The sequence below is a fragment of the Salmo salar genome, chromosome ssa18 (assembly GCF_905237065.1).
Source record: "Salmo salar chromosome ssa18, Ssal_v3.1, whole genome shotgun sequence".
In the NCBI taxonomy this organism is placed as follows: domain Eukaryota; kingdom Metazoa; phylum Chordata; class Actinopteri; order Salmoniformes; family Salmonidae; genus Salmo; species Salmo salar.
The window spans coordinates 67,187,227-67,203,905 of NC_059459.1; the positions used below are offsets into that span (position 1 = coordinate 67,187,227).

At 40.7% G+C, this 16,679-nt stretch overlaps 2 protein-coding genes across 2 annotated transcripts; one reads left to right on the plus strand and one right to left on the minus strand.

Annotated features, from left to right (window-relative positions):
- LOC106577782 (uncharacterized) lies at positions 1-1,373 on the plus strand. The gene is made up of 2 exons (XM_014156123.2): positions 1-253; positions 649-1,373. Exons 1-2 carry the CDS (start codon positions 184-186, stop codon positions 1,053-1,055), a joined length of 477 nt encoding a protein of 158 aa, XP_014011598.1. The 5' UTR covers positions 1-183; the 3' UTR covers positions 1,056-1,373.
- Positions 1,374-9,025: 7,652 nt separating this feature from the next.
- Positions 9,026-12,190, minus strand: LOC106577783 (putative E3 ubiquitin-protein ligase ARI6). Its single transcript, XM_014156124.2, has 4 exons — positions 11,856-12,190; positions 11,360-11,460; positions 10,981-11,139; positions 9,026-10,859 (listed from the first exon to the last, which is right to left on the minus strand). Exons 1-4 carry the CDS (start codon positions 11,923-11,925, stop codon positions 10,404-10,406), a joined length of 786 nt encoding a protein of 261 aa, XP_014011599.2. The 5' UTR covers positions 11,926-12,190; the 3' UTR covers positions 9,026-10,403.
- Positions 12,191-16,679: the final 4,489 nt, after the last annotated feature.

The window sequence follows — 16,679 nt, forward strand, 5'->3', positions numbered from 1 at the left end:
GGAAAGCAGAGGAGGTTGGACTTCTTGTAAATGCTAGAAAGCGAAAGTCAAATGTACTGATGTTGACAAACAAGGCCAAGGGACTTTCCAGTGAAAGCAAGCCTGCTTCCCTTAGTCATATCTCATTGTCCGTCCTGTGTGTATGAGGCAGTAACGGAGAGACCAAAGAGAAAGAGCAACACAATGGAGGACAAGAAGAAATATGACCCCGGTGACAGGACACTCGAGTTTGTCAACAAACAGGACGACATTAGTAAGGTTTCTTAATGCCTCTCTTATGATTAAAAGGCAATGCTTTGAAAAATGTATGAACTGTATAGTCAACTGTGGCCAGACAGTGTAGATTGTATCTTGAAAGTACCTCATGTAAAGGTATTAGGAACATATCTACTTGTCATGTTTATTATTTTCTAATTAAAATGTAAGGAAATGTAATTAATCATCTGAAATGGAATGTTGAAAGGAACATAATCACATACTGTATATGGTTGGTCTCTGTGTTGTAAATAATTTGGCAGCGTTCATTGAAACTGGATTCCATTTATGTAGGTTTGTCCTGTTCTGGCCCCGTGGCATTTGAAAATTCTCATGCACCACTTGTCCCAAGGATACCTTTTTATCACTGTTTTCGTTGTTGTTGTGTCTCAGCTCTGGATGATGACCCTGACAGCTTGAGGGCAGAGATGTCCTTTGGTTACACGGCCATCCCACAGTCACTGTCCAAATTGTTTAAAGGCCTGAAGCAGTTAAAAGGTCCGGGGCCACACTCTGACCAGAGGCTGCATCTGCTGCAAAACTGTCCAACCGTCACCTTGCCCCAGGTACATGGGGTCACTGCCTGCCCATCCATGCGTGCCTGTCCCACCTGTGGCACACTATTGGAGCATGACAAGACCGCTTGTAAGAATTTATTCTGCCCGCGTTGCAAGAAAGAGTTCTGTTTTGTGTGCCTTAAGCTCAAATCTGAGTGCACGAAGACCAGCTCACCATACAAAGCCTGCTCTGCTGGTGTTGCCCCCAGGCAGACCTCCATACCCACCTGGAGTGGTAATTGAAGACTTTATGCATATATATTTATCACTTTCCCTCCTATGAGCCATCTGATCCAATTCACTTCTCACAAGATATGTTAAGATAGCAATACAGTAATCAACAAAAATTAATTCAAGATATTTCAGAAATGTATTGTTGAGAATGATGAATGAGGTAATTGTATAAGTGGCATAATATTATTTGGTACTATCTTTATTATCAAATTGTTACTTTACTTTTATCAATGTTCTAAAGTCCTACAGCTAATATCCATCTATGTCCATCTACGTCTGTTGATGTAATAACATTTATATCTTATATTAAATAATTTGTTTGTCTGAGTATTTGTTAACATTGTACAATGAATATGAATTATAGACCAACTTTGCATTCATACAAGGAAACAGAAGTTCCTGTTTAACCCCCCGGGCAGATTGACATGCTATGATAAAGTACATGATGCTACCATACGACACCTGGTTCATAGAGGTCTGGTCCTCACATAGGGATAGATAGAGGACTCTAGTGGCCAAAAGCTTGTTTTAGCATGGGAAGCGCCATTGAGGACTTTTACCATTTTGGAGTAGTCAACTGGGTGGGACTTCTTATGGGTTAAGGAATGACCCCACGATTCCACCCGGGTCATCAGGTAGGATCAGCCAATTAATTATATTTGTGAGCAAACATTCTATAACTGCAGGTGGCAGTAAATCGCCAACCTTGACTTTATACTGTACCTGTTCAAATAACACACTCCAGGTGGCAGTATGCACCCTTTCACTTTGTTTACCAACTCATAGAAGTACTAAAAGAAGAAAATTGACTACTTCAAAATGGAGATGGCCTCAATGGCGCTGCCCGTGCTCTCACAGACGCTGTGAGATACAATGATGCAATGTCCATCTAAGTCTATTGGTCCTCATAAGATTACACAAGTTCTTTACTAATGGGGCTGAAGTCAGATAAGACTGGGTACAAGGCAATCAAAACCGTTCATGCTACAAAGGATTACAAACACATTTAATGAAATATTGATATTAATGATACAATAGTAGTGATATACAAAGGGATAAAGTTTTGGTTTGTTCTCAAATTTAGGGGGCCATTGATTGCTATGGAATCACTGCATTCTCCATCATGGCTCAGTATGAGGTAAGGATAATTTGTAGATTATTCGTAAGGGTCATTGTTACTGTAAGATATCTTAATAAAGAGTTGTTTTATTGGTGTGGCAACAAGGTAATGAGCACTATTTCTCTTTGATGTATTTTAATCTGTGTGTTTTTGTAACACATGATAAATCAGAGAACAAAGAGGATGGATGGAAAGCTAAAATAGGTCAATTGATAGGGAAGGGAGCATGCGCCAACCAGAGAAGTGCCAGCAACAGCAGCAGATGGCCAGGTATCAGGTGTAGTCAATCACATGATCAGATATTACCTGTCTCAGAGATTTTTGTACAATCAGTAACTTTTCTCTGTAGATTGCCCTTCAGATTTGATCATGTATATATATATTTTCAACAAGACAACAGCTTTAATTTTAAATTGATTTTTAATGTTTGTTTGTCTTCCTATTTTGTGATCTATTGCCATGGTGATAGTCAAAGGAATGAGATCCCAGGTCAGTGTACCTTGGTCTCTGCACTCTGTGGTTATAAACCTGTATAGTCAGCTTGAGAGAATATCGATCCATAGTTAGTGCCATTACCATTATTTCATTATATAAACTAATGCACACTAGTTCTGTTCAAATCTATTAACACAACACAAACAAAATTCCAAGCAATGCTAACTTGGTGAAATTAGAAGAGCAATGCATCACAGCTGTCACACATCACAGCTGTCACACATCACAGCTGTCACACATCACAGCTGTCACACATCACAGCTGCCACACATCACAGCTGCCACACATCACAGCTGTCACACATCACTGCTGTGTCGTGTCTTTGGCTATGCCGGATTAAGTGATATGACATGCTAACTTATAAAATGATTTCTCTGTAATTAATATTACCTGATTAAGCTAATCATGTAAATGTAATTAACTAGAAAGTCGGGGCACCACGGAAGAACGTTTATAGAGCTGTTATCTTCCGAATAAACTCTTAAAATACTTTGTAATATTTTACAACGATAGCAGTCAATCTTAACCCTTGTCTTATTTTCAGTCTCATAATGAAAGTTGTAAATTCTTGGCTATCTTCACGAACCCTGGCTAACAAGTTGAATCAGCAATACAAAATTGGGTTTAATTATTTATTTACTAAATACCTAACTAATCACACAGAATTATAAATACACAGAATACAATGATGTCATACAGAAAACGTCCCGGTAGACGGAACAGATATGACGGCTGGTTACACAAAGGAAAGGGGGTTGGGCTTGAATGAAAGAGCGGGAAGATTTAGGAACAGAGAAACAGCAGCTATGCTATCGTAAATACATTATCTTATGCATTCTAAATTACCGCCCATTTGGAAAAGGAAAATGCAATAAATATTTACTCTGAGCTGCGCTTCGGTAGATTGGTCGTAGATGCTGGCCGGGTTGGCCAACAGATCTCCCTGTTTTCAGATGGTCCATTGGATACGTGGTGGTATTTTCGTCTGGTTGTTAGACTGGATCCGTCGTCCGTCCTTTCCTAACCCACGTTAGCAGCGGCCGCTGCTAACTCAACGGCTAGGAAGTAGCACTTCTGTAGTGAATAAGCTCAAAGTTCATACCAGTTCATACCAGAGCTCACGCCGAGGTTGGCTTAGTTCTGGCTTAGTTCTGTACTTGACATGTGTGTCCTTCTAACGTAGAGGCTGCAGACCTCCCGTACTGGAACAACCTGGTTATCTTTTCGTCAAAGGATTATATAGTGGAGAGGGGGAGGGAGGTGTTTCATCGTTTATAACCGCTGTCTCTTCACAGGGTTGGGCCACTGATCGAGCAGGGCACTTTCCTTATGAAAACCCAATTCTCTCGTTTGGAAGCTAAAATTACATTTCATCTCCTAACAAACATTTTCAATATCAAACATTTCAATTGCATAACAATTCCATGTGACTCTGATAACTAGAGGGTGGATACTTTCCCAGGTACAGTTTATGTCGTCCTGTCATCAATCATAATGTCTCAGATGACAACTGAAATGAAATCCATACTCATTACGTTATCAAGCATATTTCCAACTGGTTTTATTAACAAAATATGGTTCCTTTTCCCCATTTGTTTGATGTTCCCAGACTCTCTATATTTAACACAGGCTATTCACGTCCTTCAGTAGATTCAGAGAGGGGAAGAGAGAAAGGTATTTATGGGGGGGGGGGTCATAAACCTTACCCACAGGCCAACGTCATGACAGCTGTCACACATCACAGCTGTCACACATCACAGCTGTCACACATCACAGCTGCCACACATCACAGCTGTCACACATCACAGCTGTCACACATCACAGCTGTCACACTAATCCTTTATTATTACATGCTCTTTTTAATCTATTCATTTCAAGAATTAAGCGCTTTCTTTTTCTTCATACATTACAGGATTTCCCTCCAAGGATTTACCCAAAATCCTATGCCATGTCCTTTTCAAAATGATTTGGAAAAAATCTATCTGATGACTACATTCAAAGGAATATCTAATATCATCTGTGAAAACATATAGAAGATAGTAAAGTTTCTGTGAATAGAATAGACAAGAACTAAAATCAACAGGCTAAAAACACAGACTGAAGCTCTGGCATTTTGTTACGGGAATTAAGTTATCAATATTCTTAAACCGAACTTCAATTTAACTACTCAGTTTGTACACCAGAAGGTATAAGGTTCCGGTTGAAAGAAACAGACTGAGACCCAGCTAACAATGGTCAGAACGTTTATTTACGAGAGCTCTGAATATCATACAATGTACACAGCCTTTTATACCTAACATTTGGTCATACCATATGTCATACCCCTTACGAATGCCCCTCCTCTTCTTTAACACTGTCAATGCTTATTTACAAGTCTTCTCCATCACATACATTGCTTATCATATCCTGCCCCATGTTACATAATCTACTGTAAGCCTAAAGGTTTCTCCCCTCCCTGGGTGGGGAGACCTTCTTCCTGTTATTAGTTTCACAGTGGTCACAAGTTGTCTGCTGTCTGTTAACAGTTCCCATTTTTCCTTGAATGTCTTGCTTACATTGCTAAATCCTTAAGCTTAAACTTTTCCTACACACACACACATTAGTACCTTCATCTTATAATCACTCGGTTATACATTTTCAGGGTGAAATCATTTAGTCAAACCTTTAATCATATAATTTTCATTACACATTTAAAACATTTTTATTCAAGCTCTATAAACTCATTATCCTCTCCTTTCAGTTCTTTCTCTCCATTGTTATCATCTTTATCAGCTGCAACATTATCCTCTCCACTACTGTCTTTTATATTCATCTGTCTAATAATTTGAACAACCTTTCCATTATCATCCTGTCTTTCCTCTGGGACATCTACTGTTGCCCTACCATGTCAACTGGATTGATAGATTGATTTGATTAAACTTCTCTCTTCTTCCGCTGGCTCTCATCTCAAAGGAACAGGAAGGAATAGAGAGCTGTGGGTTACTGAGTGAATGTTTGTGGTTGGTTCCATGGTTCATCTGATGACCTGGAGCATCTACTTTACAGAGTGCCAGATGTTAATTCTGACAACATGAGTTTCTTAATGCAGTGTTTGGTTTTCACCAGACATAATTGGACCCATCCTGTCCAAAAAATGGACTCAAGTTAGCAGAAAAACCTGGAAGCACCTGGATGATCATCAAGACTCTTAGAAGAATGTTCTATGGACAGATGAGTCAAAAGTATAACTTTTTAGACAACATGGGTGCCATTATGCCTGGCGAAAACCAAACCCTACATTCCACAGTAAGAACCTCATACCAACGGTCAAGCATGGTGGTGGTAGTGTGATGGTTTAGGGATGCTTTGCTGTCTCAGGACCTGGACGACTTGCATTAATAGAAGAAACAATGAATTCTGCTCTGTATCACATAATTCTACAGGAGAATGTAAGGCCATCGGTATGTGAGCTGAAGCGCAGCTGGGTCATGCAGCAAGACAATGATCCAAATACACAATCAAGTCTACATGAAAATGGTTAAAAAGCAACACATTTGAAGTTTTGGAATGGCCTAGTCAAAGTCCAGACCTAATCTCAATTGAGATGTTGTGGCAGGACTTGAAACGTGCAGTTCAAAATGTCGCTGAGTTAAAGCAGTTCTGCATGGAAGAGTGGGCCAAAATTCCTCCACAGCAGCATGAGAGACTGATGAACTACAGGAAGCATTTGGTTGGAGTCATTGCAGCTAAAGGTAGCACAACCAGTTATTGAGTGTGAGGGGCAATTACTTTTTCACACAGGAGCATTTGGTGTTGCATAACTTTGTTAATGAAATAAATGAAATATGTACGTAATTGTTCACTCAGGTTCCCTTTATATATAATATTAGATTTTGGTTGAAGATCTGATAACATTCAGTATAAAAAATATGCAAAAGTAGAGAAATTAGAAAGGGGGCAAATACTTTTTCACAGGACCCATGTCAACTCTTTTCAGTCTCCTGAGGGGGAATAGGCGTTGTCGTGCCCTCTTCACTAATGTCTTGGTGTGTTTGGACCATGATAGTTCCTTAGTGATGTGGACGCCAAGGAACTTGAAGTTGTTGACCCGCTCCACTACAGCCCTGTTGATGTGAATGGGGGTGTGCTCAGCCCTCCTTTTCCTGTAGTCCACGATCAGCTCCTTTGTCTTGCTCACGTTGAGGGTGCGGCTGTTGTCTTGGCACCACACTGCCAGGTCTCTGACCTCCTCCCTATAGGCTGTCTCATCGTTGGCAGTGATTAGGTCTACCACTGTTGTGTCGTCAGCAAACTTAAAGATGGTGTTGGAGTTGTGCGTGGCCACGCAGTCATGGGTGAACAGGGAGTACAGGGGGGGGGGGGGACGGACTTAGCAGGCACCCCTGAGGGGTTCCCGTGTTGAGGCAAGGTTTCTCTTTATAATCCTTGATAGTTTGCAAGCCCTGCCATGTCCAACAAGCATCAGAGCCAGTGTAGTAGGATTCAATCTTAGTCCGGTTTGTTTGATGGTTCGTCTGAGGGCATTGTGTGATTTCTTATAAGCGTCCGGATTAGTGTCTCACTCCTTGAAAGCGGCAGCTCTAGTCTTCAGCTCAGTGCGGATGTTGCCTGTCATCCATGGCTTCTGGTTGGAATTTGTATGTACGGTCACTGTGGGGACGTTGTTGATGCACTTATTAATGGAGCCGGTGACTGATGTGTTATACTCCCCAATGCCACATGATGAATCCCAGAATATATTCCAGTCAGTGCTAGCGAAACATATTTATATATTTGCTTATCTAACCATAAAGTAAGTAAGCCTTGTCCAAGCTAGAACAGCCCATTTTCTAACCATATTCCTGTTAAACTGAAACAATGTTTTATTTACCTATTACAAGGAAACAGCATTATTTGAATCTGAGCCTGTCCCCCGTTGACAAACTGCACCATAATGACGTACAGTATATGGTGGATTCTCTGAAACATTTATATAAGAGGTTGCTAATGGTAAATATATCATTGATATTCTCACCTGTTAGATTCTCCTTCATCTGGGCAGAGCAAGCCTCCTCAGCTTGAAGACTAGTCATGTTGGAGCATCTGGAGCAGAGACCCGTCACACTATCGTAACAACCTGAAACGTACTTATCTGGGCTGGTCTGGGCTGGCTTGGATATTTTATTTTTACATTGTCCTTTTCAGCAGGGTTCCAGGCCAGCAACTGTGGTGGACCGTAAGCAGGCCAGTACAGAACATCTCAGCTCTGTTCAGTAGTGTAAAAGGGTCAGATCAGTAAATTGGTTATTTACTCACAGAGGTCTCCCAGAGTGATAGGCAGGCCCAGCAGAAGAACACAGAGACACAGAAACCCTATGAAACCGGAATGGCAGCCTTTAATACCAACTGGGGGAGAGGGATCAGGAGTAGGGGTAATAAGGTTATAAGGTTAAATAAGGGGTACTTAATATAACCCTTAGCTAACTGTAACACATACACACACCTCACCTTTCCCAGCATCCTCCTGCTCACTACCTCCTGGTCTTCTGACCTCAGAGTATGTGACATCCTATTCATGTTCGGCTGCTTCTATGGTTACAGAGGGATTAAAAAAAAGAGACGGTTCCTTTTTCACCTATTCCACTCCATGCATGATTACATTATTTCTCTAAAACCAACCTCTTGGTGATCCCCCCCCCATTAGAAATGTACCGAGCTCTACTAGGTTACAGTCCAACAATGTCCAACATGCAAACCACTTTATTAACTGTTAGGGTAACTAACCATATACCAAATGTTACAGGTTGATGCTGTCTGTCTGCCTAGAAGTTGGTTCAGAGTGTGAAACCCTACAGACATTTCCAGAGTACGACAAATAACAACTACATGGAAGTGTCATCTTCTTATGCACTTTACATTGCACTGTTACTGTACGTATCCTTCAAAACCACTGTTGAGGCCCTATGGAATATATTCAAAAGAAAATTGACAAAAACTTTGACCTATACATATGCATCATGCTATAGCACATTCTACATGAGATGCCCAGTGTATCATACAATACCACAATACCAAACATATAGTACTAATTCATATTTATCCTCAAGTACTGTTCCAAAAACACTTTGGAAAAGCTCATATCAATCCCAACCAAAATATGCCTTATTTTCCCTATAGCCCCTGGGTTTACACAGTTATTATTTGTGATACATCCGCATCTGCCTCGAGCACAAATTCATGTTGTCCTATGACCAGAGTTAGTGAAATATTTCTCAGTATTAAAATAGACACCACGAGCTGCTAATGATGATACAAATGCAGGGCTATGATACACTAGGTTACTAATTCATTGCAGCTGCAGCGCTAGAGGAAGTAGGGAGAAGCATTTTATGTTTTGTAATATTGTTTATTAAAAACAGTGTTGATAGTGCTGAATAAAAACTTAAACATGAACTCACTCATAAAAACAGCAGTTCTTGGCTATGTTCTTTGACAGTCGCTTTCTGGAAACACAATCTCACACTCAATTCGTGCAAATAGGTACAAAACGTATTTCAGCAGATTTTGTATGTTTTTGTGCATTTTTGTGAACTTAATTTGTGTGGAACGACACAAATTCTTGTGCGACTTAATTTGTAGGAAAATACACATTTTTGTGGGACATCATTCACACTGTATGAAAACTTCAAAACAATATTTTGAAAGTTATTAGAGCAATGCATGATGGGTAATAGTGTTCTGCACTCCCTTTTTTTGTGTCCCACATTAATAAAAAATAATAAAACATGTTAACAACCCAATATTGTTAAATCAACCAGGTTGTCACCGAAATAATGATAATATAATAGTAGCCTTCGTTTTTTTTGTTTGTTAATGCCAATACTGTTTACTATACTTGTTTTCACTTAACTTTGGGATACTGGTGCACTTGTAGTCAGAAAGACCTTTTTTCGTGTAGGCAACAGTAGGCCGACACGATTCTTTTCATAACGCATTTCATATTTCGTGGAGCCTACATTACACAATTGTCTTCATAATGCATTTAACCAGTTAAAGATAATGAATACATGACATCTAGAAACAAATATTTGATAAAAAAATTATTCATAAATAAGTCAAGAGTTGGCTGTAACAAACAGAGTGTGTGTATATGTGTGTCAGTGTTTGTGTGCGTGTGTGTGTATTATGGTGTATAGTATAATTTCCCATCATAAAAATGAATCCCCATTCCCCAATCAAATACCTTCATCGATACCAAAAATATAGAAAAAATACATCTGTCTTTTTTCTTCAATCTGGCAACCCTCATAAAATTTGAAACAGTCCTGTATAAAACACATTATGACAGAAATGGTGTAATGTACACAAAAAGTGGAGCCTTGTATTAATAAATGGTGAGAAATGCTCAGTCTGAAGACATTCAGCTATGGGTTTCACAGTCCTATGATAATGATACATGGTATATCAGCTTAAAAAGGGTTTATTTACAACCTATGGGGTATAAGATGATGGGAAAAGTGGTATCGGAGAGTCTGACATAGAACCCCCAAATTGAGTTAATTCTTTGCCAATGAGAACCAAGAGGGGCCTAGCTGTGTCCTTCATGACTGGGAAAGGCCTCGATTCTAGGCTGTAGAAAATCCTACATCCATCTCATTAGATCAGAACATTGCTGTATTGCTATCTTAACATATCTTGTGAGAAGTGAATTGGATCAGATGGCTCATAGGAGGGAAAGTGATGAATATATACGCATAAAGTCTTCAATTACCACTCCAGGTGGGTATGGAGGTCTGCCTGGGGGCAACACCAGCAGAGCAGGCTTTGTATGGTGAGCTGGTCTTCATGCACTCAGATTTGAGCTTAAGGCACACAAAACAGAACTCTTTCTTGCAACGCGGGCAGAATAAATTCTTACAAGCGGCCTTGTCATGCTCTAATAGTACGCCACAGGTGGGACAGGCACGTATGGAGGGACAGGCAGTGACCCCATGTACCTGGGGCAAGGTGACAGTTGGACAGTTCTGCAGCAGCTGCAGCCTCTGGTTGGAACAGCCAGTATTGTCACAGTGGTCAGAGCGCGGCCCCCGACCTTTCCACTGGTTCAGGCACTGCCAGCAGAACTGGTAGGTCTGGCCCTTGTCTGCAGAGCACACTGTGCAATGGACGTTTAAGTTGGACGTGTTCATTCTCACTAACAGTGACTTGCAGCCTGGGCACTTTTTGAAGATGGAGCAGGTGGGGGAAAAGGAAATACATTTTCTGTAGCGTTACAACAATGTGATATTGTCAATGCACAGTAATTGACAGTTGCATGCATTCCAATTGCAGAGTACTCACTGATTTGACTTTGGGGGAAGTTAAGGTGGCAATGGTCTCCTCAAAATATTGTATTTCCTGGGCAGTCAGAGCAGCCAGCCTACGCACTTCCTGATAAGACCAAACCGCACCACACTTCTGGTTGCCATTGAGTGCAGGACAAATGAACTCGTGCTGCCCCTGGGAATACACAAAAATGCTTGTGATGAGCTCAATGGTGAGAAATACAAAGTACTCAATAATAATAACTTAAAATAATTTGTTGCATATTGTAAGTCAAATGAAAACAACTAAAATAAAACATTTAATTAAATTAAATTGCAAAAAATCCAGAAGAAAATCCAGAAGAATGGAGTAGTAATATGGTATCCTGAAAACTGATGGAAGAAACAATAATTACATCGGCAAGTAGGCTTTTACACCATCCGGTCAGTGACTGTGGGGTGACTGCATGACCACAGGACATCTCTGCCTTCAAGCTGTCAGGGTCATCATCCAGAGCTGAGACGCAACAACAACGAAAACAGTGATAAAAAGGTATCCTTGGGACAAGTGGTGCATGAGAATGTACAAATGCCACGGGGCCAGAACAGGACAAACCTACATAAATGGAATCCAGTTTCAATGAATGCTGCCAAATTATTTACAACACAGAGACCAACCATATACAGTATGTGATTATGTTCCTTTCAACATTCCATTTCAGATGATTAATTACATTTCATTACATTTTAATTAAAAAATAATAAACATGACAAGTAGATATGTTCCTAATGCCTTTACATGAGGTACTTTCAAGATACAATCTACACTGTCTGGCCACAGTTGACTATACAGTTCATACATTTCTCAAAGCATTGCCTTTTAATCATAAGAGAGGCATAAAGAAACCTTACTAATGTCATCCTGTCTGTTGACAAACTTGAGTGTCCTGTCACCGGGGTCATAGCTCTTCTCGTCCTCCATTGTGTTCTTCTTTGTTTATGTCTCTGTCTCTCTCTCAGTTACTGTCTCATACACACAGGACGGACTATGAGTTCTGACTAAGGGAAGCAGGCTTGCTTTCACTGGAAAGTCCCATGGCCTTGTTTGTCAACATCAGTACATTTCACTTTCGCTTTCTAGCATTTACAAGAAGTCCAACCTCCTCTGGTTTCGTGTACCCAGGCACTGGAATTCCCTCCCCATATGTCAGAAAAGCTTCACATTCCAGTTCCATTTACAGACCTACCTCTTCCCCTACAGTGTGCCGACCCATAACCAAACCCCTTTGCCTACCCCTCCCAAATCCACACCAACCCAAGCACACGGGCACACCCTTATGTACCTTTACACACTTACACACACAGCTGACTGTGGTACCAGGATCTGGGATCCCAGGGGAATACCAGTAAACATTGCTTACCCAACGTTTCGATTAATGGAGCAGATGAATGACAGCCTGCATGGTTACCAGTCTGGTTAGCTATCATTCCCATCCTTGACACTCCTGTCGTGCTCGTTGGCATATGACACAGAGTACAAGGAGTGGAATGCGTTAGCTAAACAGACTGGTTCCCAGGCTAGATGAATGTCACAGACACACCTATACCTGCTAACAGTTCCCTCTGAAAATGATCACCGCGCCTCCATAACAATATCATGTTCATGTTGCTGTCCTAGTCATCTCTAGTATTTACCTGCTCACACATTATTATCACTTGCTTCCAGCGTAGCATTTAGTTTGGTACAGCAGGGGTTTAACAAAAGATCTTGTCCTACCTCGGAAACAATGTTTCACTTTTGAATTTTGATCTCTGTACCGTACATAGAGAGTGAACAATGGGCAGACAACACAAAACAATTTTTTTTCTGAGCTAGGCGACATCACGCGTCAAGTCATTATTTTATTTTTTTTACCTTTATTTAACAAGGCAAGTCAGTTAAGAACTGACAGTTAACTGCCTTGTTCAGGGGCAGAACGACAGATTTGTACCTTGTCAGCTCAAGATTTCGAACCTGCAACCTTTCAGTTACTTGCCCAATGCTCTAACCACTAGGCTACACTGCCACCCAAATCCAAGTAAATGGCAAAGAAAAAGCTAAAACAAATGAAAATGACGCTTAGTGTACTTTCATTCCAGGTACAATGTTTAACGTGACTGAAGTTGGCTGGCTAGCTAGCAAGTGACAAGAACTTTATTCTGCATTTAGCAACCATTTTATTTAGAATGACCGACCAGTCCTTTTGCATAAGAGCTATGCTAAAATAATGAATGACATACAATTTCATTCTTCCATCAGAATGCAAAAATATGTTAGTTATTTTGGTCATGCTGCGACAGACGTGAGTCTGTTGTAAAAGGGCTCCTTTCTCAGCAACGCGTTCGCTCCCATACTGCGGCTGGAGAGGATATTTCTAAGTACGCAGCACGTCAAACAGCACCGTCTTCAGCAGTAAAAGGTAGCTCATCCTTCACATCCTGCTTTCTGGCCCTTGTCATGGCAACAGTTAACATTACATTTGGCCTTGAATTTGTTACCAGTTTTAAACACATTGCAGCAAAACTTCAACATGAGGATGAGCAGCAAAATCAATACATTGACTGAAACATCAGTCAGATACAGTCGCATGATCCATCCACCAAACCCGGTATTATCTGGCCAAGCAAACAACGGTGGGCCTGTGTGGTTGTGTAACACAGAGAATGTCATGGATTCAGGGTGACATGGTATCTCCACCTAGAATAGTATGACTATTTGCATAGTCAGATTTATCCCTATGTGAACTCCCACAAGTGGTACATCTGCTCCTACCTTGACTTAAGTGTATCAGATGAGGTAAGTCAAGGAATAGTCAAATTGATTAGTGACAAGTGTCCCTCATTCAGGGGCAGCGCACTCTCTGTCCTTGTCATGGTCCAAATCACACATAGGACTATTGCTACATTTTAAACTTCTTCCTAATCATTAGTGTTTTTTCCTGGACCCTCAGACATTATTTAAAGACATTTCAAACATTTTGTGTCCCATTGGGTTTTTTCAGTGCATTTGTTATCAGGACAACTTACATGTGTGCAGCCAAAACACTGGCAATAGAAACTTGAGAAAATGTCATTTGTGTGCCCTTTAAGGTGTATCACTTCTAATCTGTAATAAATCCACTAAATAAAAACACCCCACACAATACACACGTTGTTAACACCATTAACAAATATTCAGAACCTAAAACATTTAGTTAGTTTTCATTTTGCTAAATCTTAATCAGTGCAAACCATTCCAATAAACTTTCCAATTAACTTTCCAATTAACTTCACCTTCATATGGTGCAAAACTTTCTTAAAGGAATCATTTATACAATTAAAAGTTATACAGCAGTACACTCTTCATCTGTACAAAGAGGACAATCATAACGTCGATACATCAATCTCTATCTTCTTAAACAATGGGGTGGCTATTGTTTGCTGGACTCCTGTCCTAAGCCTGACGTTGGCTCGAGCTGGAGCGGCTGTTATTTAGGTCCCGCCGTGGGGCTATGCTGGTGTTGTATACTTCAGTTGCATTGTGGCCACATCTTCCAAGGCAAATACAACAGCTACAATGAGAAGACTGACCACGAAAGCAACAAACATGATGTGTTGAGTCTGGTCCTGGTCCTCCCATGGCCACTGGGGTCGCCTATGATGATTCATCAGCTGGTACATCTTTGTCTGTGTTATGGGGCACGCTGCTACAGTGGCTGGCGTGAACCCACATTGACCTCTCTGCAACCGTCAGGAGCACCTGGAATGGACCAGTCCAGCACTGTTGGTGCCAAGTCTTTCTGCGGAGGTCCTTGATGACCACACAATCTCATGGCTGAAATTTGTGGAGCTGTCCTCCCTTTGGTTCAGGCAAAGCCACTTATATCCTGGGGAAAATAGACTTCAGAACATTGTTAAGTACATTAGCTTACCATTTGGTCTTCACAGACCATCAGGGTCAATCTGTTCCATGGAAAAGGGGTTTACACATTTTGCACAAAATTGCTCAGCAAATAGAGAAAAACCTGGAGCAAACCAAAAATCTGTTACAATTCCTACAACTCCCCCTTGTGCCAAGAACCCAACCTGTCGCCGTTCTCACTTCCCAGGCCCTGCACCTGTAGGGAAAACATACTTTTAACAGAGACAGGAAATGCAACAAAATAGCCTCCCAGTTTTCAAGCAATTTAGAATGTGAAATTGTTTTACCAGATGATGTGAGGAACCCATGTTGCTTCCAGAGTGTACTGAAGTCATGCACAACCCCAAATGCATACCTGCTGTCAGTATAGATCGTAACAGTTTTATCCTTAGCCAAAATAAATGCTCTGGTAGGTTGAGGTGATTTTTGAGCAGAACCATCAACAAATAGTTCCAATCAGCATTCAGTAAAAACACATCAGATAAATCGGGGCGTGGCTTACAGAGCTGGTCAACTAATCATAGGGCTCAGCCTCATCTTCAGTTGGTAGGGACATGGCACATTGACATTGCTACAGCTCTGAGGCAACACACCAACCCTCTCACCACACTGTCAAGTCTCTTAGAGTTGTATGCAACAGTGCGCTGCTTGCCGCTGTTATCCTGTATTTTTTCAAAGACCAATAGATGAAATGGTTTAGAATGATCTGGCAAACCTAAACAATAAGAAAAGGTTAGCAACTGTGTCAATTTGTCAACTGCCTGCAAACCCTCAGGAGTCCACTTTATCTTGTCCTTCATCGCCATCGTCATCGACCATAGAGAACCAAGGGCTCTCTATGGTCAGGGCGTGACAATCAATGTCATTATTTTTCATTCGTCCAGTAGTCTTCAGGCTTCATGTTCTAAGAGTTCAGTTATCCTTCCCCTTTTCTTACAGACATTATTTTAGTATTTTTCTTCAACTGAAAAAGTCAGCATATTTTCTTGTCTATCTTACTGCGATGTTCTCCCATTCTTACTCAAGTTACTTGACAATCATTCCATTTATTTAATTATTTGTATTTTAACAATGTTGTTCAAACCTATTTTAAAGTCTTACTTAAATCCTATCTACTTTTTTTATGAAACAAAAAATGGCATCTGTTCACAGGGAGGCCACTGTTCTCCCTCCACTCTTTAACTGTTTGTGAGCTCCAACATTTACTGTATATACTATAACCAATCTCCGTTGGATATTCACTATTTGCTTCACACTCATTTTATTGGTTATTAATCTTATCTTTTACAGTTTAAGAATTAACACTTTCCTCATTCACACAGGAGGTTATTCCTCCTGTGAAAAAGGTTAGTCATTCACCCTTATTCTCACATACATGCATGTTCCACACATCACTGTACAGTATTCAACTCTCACTTCTCTATTTTCACAACTCATAGCTCCTAGTCTTCATAGACATTTATCCTATGCCTACAACCAGTACTGCCAACGGGGCTCTACTTTTATTTCCACTACAGATTCATTTAAAATAACTTACTGAAATTCAGTGGGCTGTAATTGGACTTACTGAAATTCAGTGGGTTGTCCTGTTCAGATTGGTGAATGTGGTGTTTTGCCCCAGACAGTCACCAGTGGAGGTCTGGTCAGGGCGGGTCGTAGTCGTCTTTGGTTGGACAGGAATTTCCCTCACTCTCATGCGGAGAGTGGCACCGGTGTCTCCTTCGCTGACCTTCACTGATTCTCTACCCAGACAGAACCACACATCCTTTTTCGTGGCGTCATTAAACTCGGTCCAC

Excerpts from the sequence above, each read along its gene's own strand:
- LOC106577783 (XM_014156124.2), bottom strand. The coding sequence starts at position 11,925 with ATGGAGGACGAGAAGAGCTATGACCCCGGTGACAGGACACTCAAGTTT. Across the intron at positions 11,461-11,855 it reads CAACAGACAGGATGACATTA|CTCTGGATGATGACCCTGAC; the intron begins GTAAGGTTTCTT and ends GTTGCGTCTCAG. Across the intron at positions 11,140-11,359 it reads GTAAAAGCCTACTTGCCGAT|GGGCAGCACGAGTTCATTTG; the intron begins GTAATTATTGTT and ends GTGTATTCCCAG.
- LOC106577782 (XM_014156123.2), top strand. The coding sequence starts at position 184 with ATGGAGGACAAGAAGAAATATGACCCCGGTGACAGGACACTCGAGTTT. Across the intron at positions 254-648 it reads CAACAAACAGGACGACATTA|CTCTGGATGATGACCCTGAC; the intron begins GTAAGGTTTCTT and ends GTTGTGTCTCAG.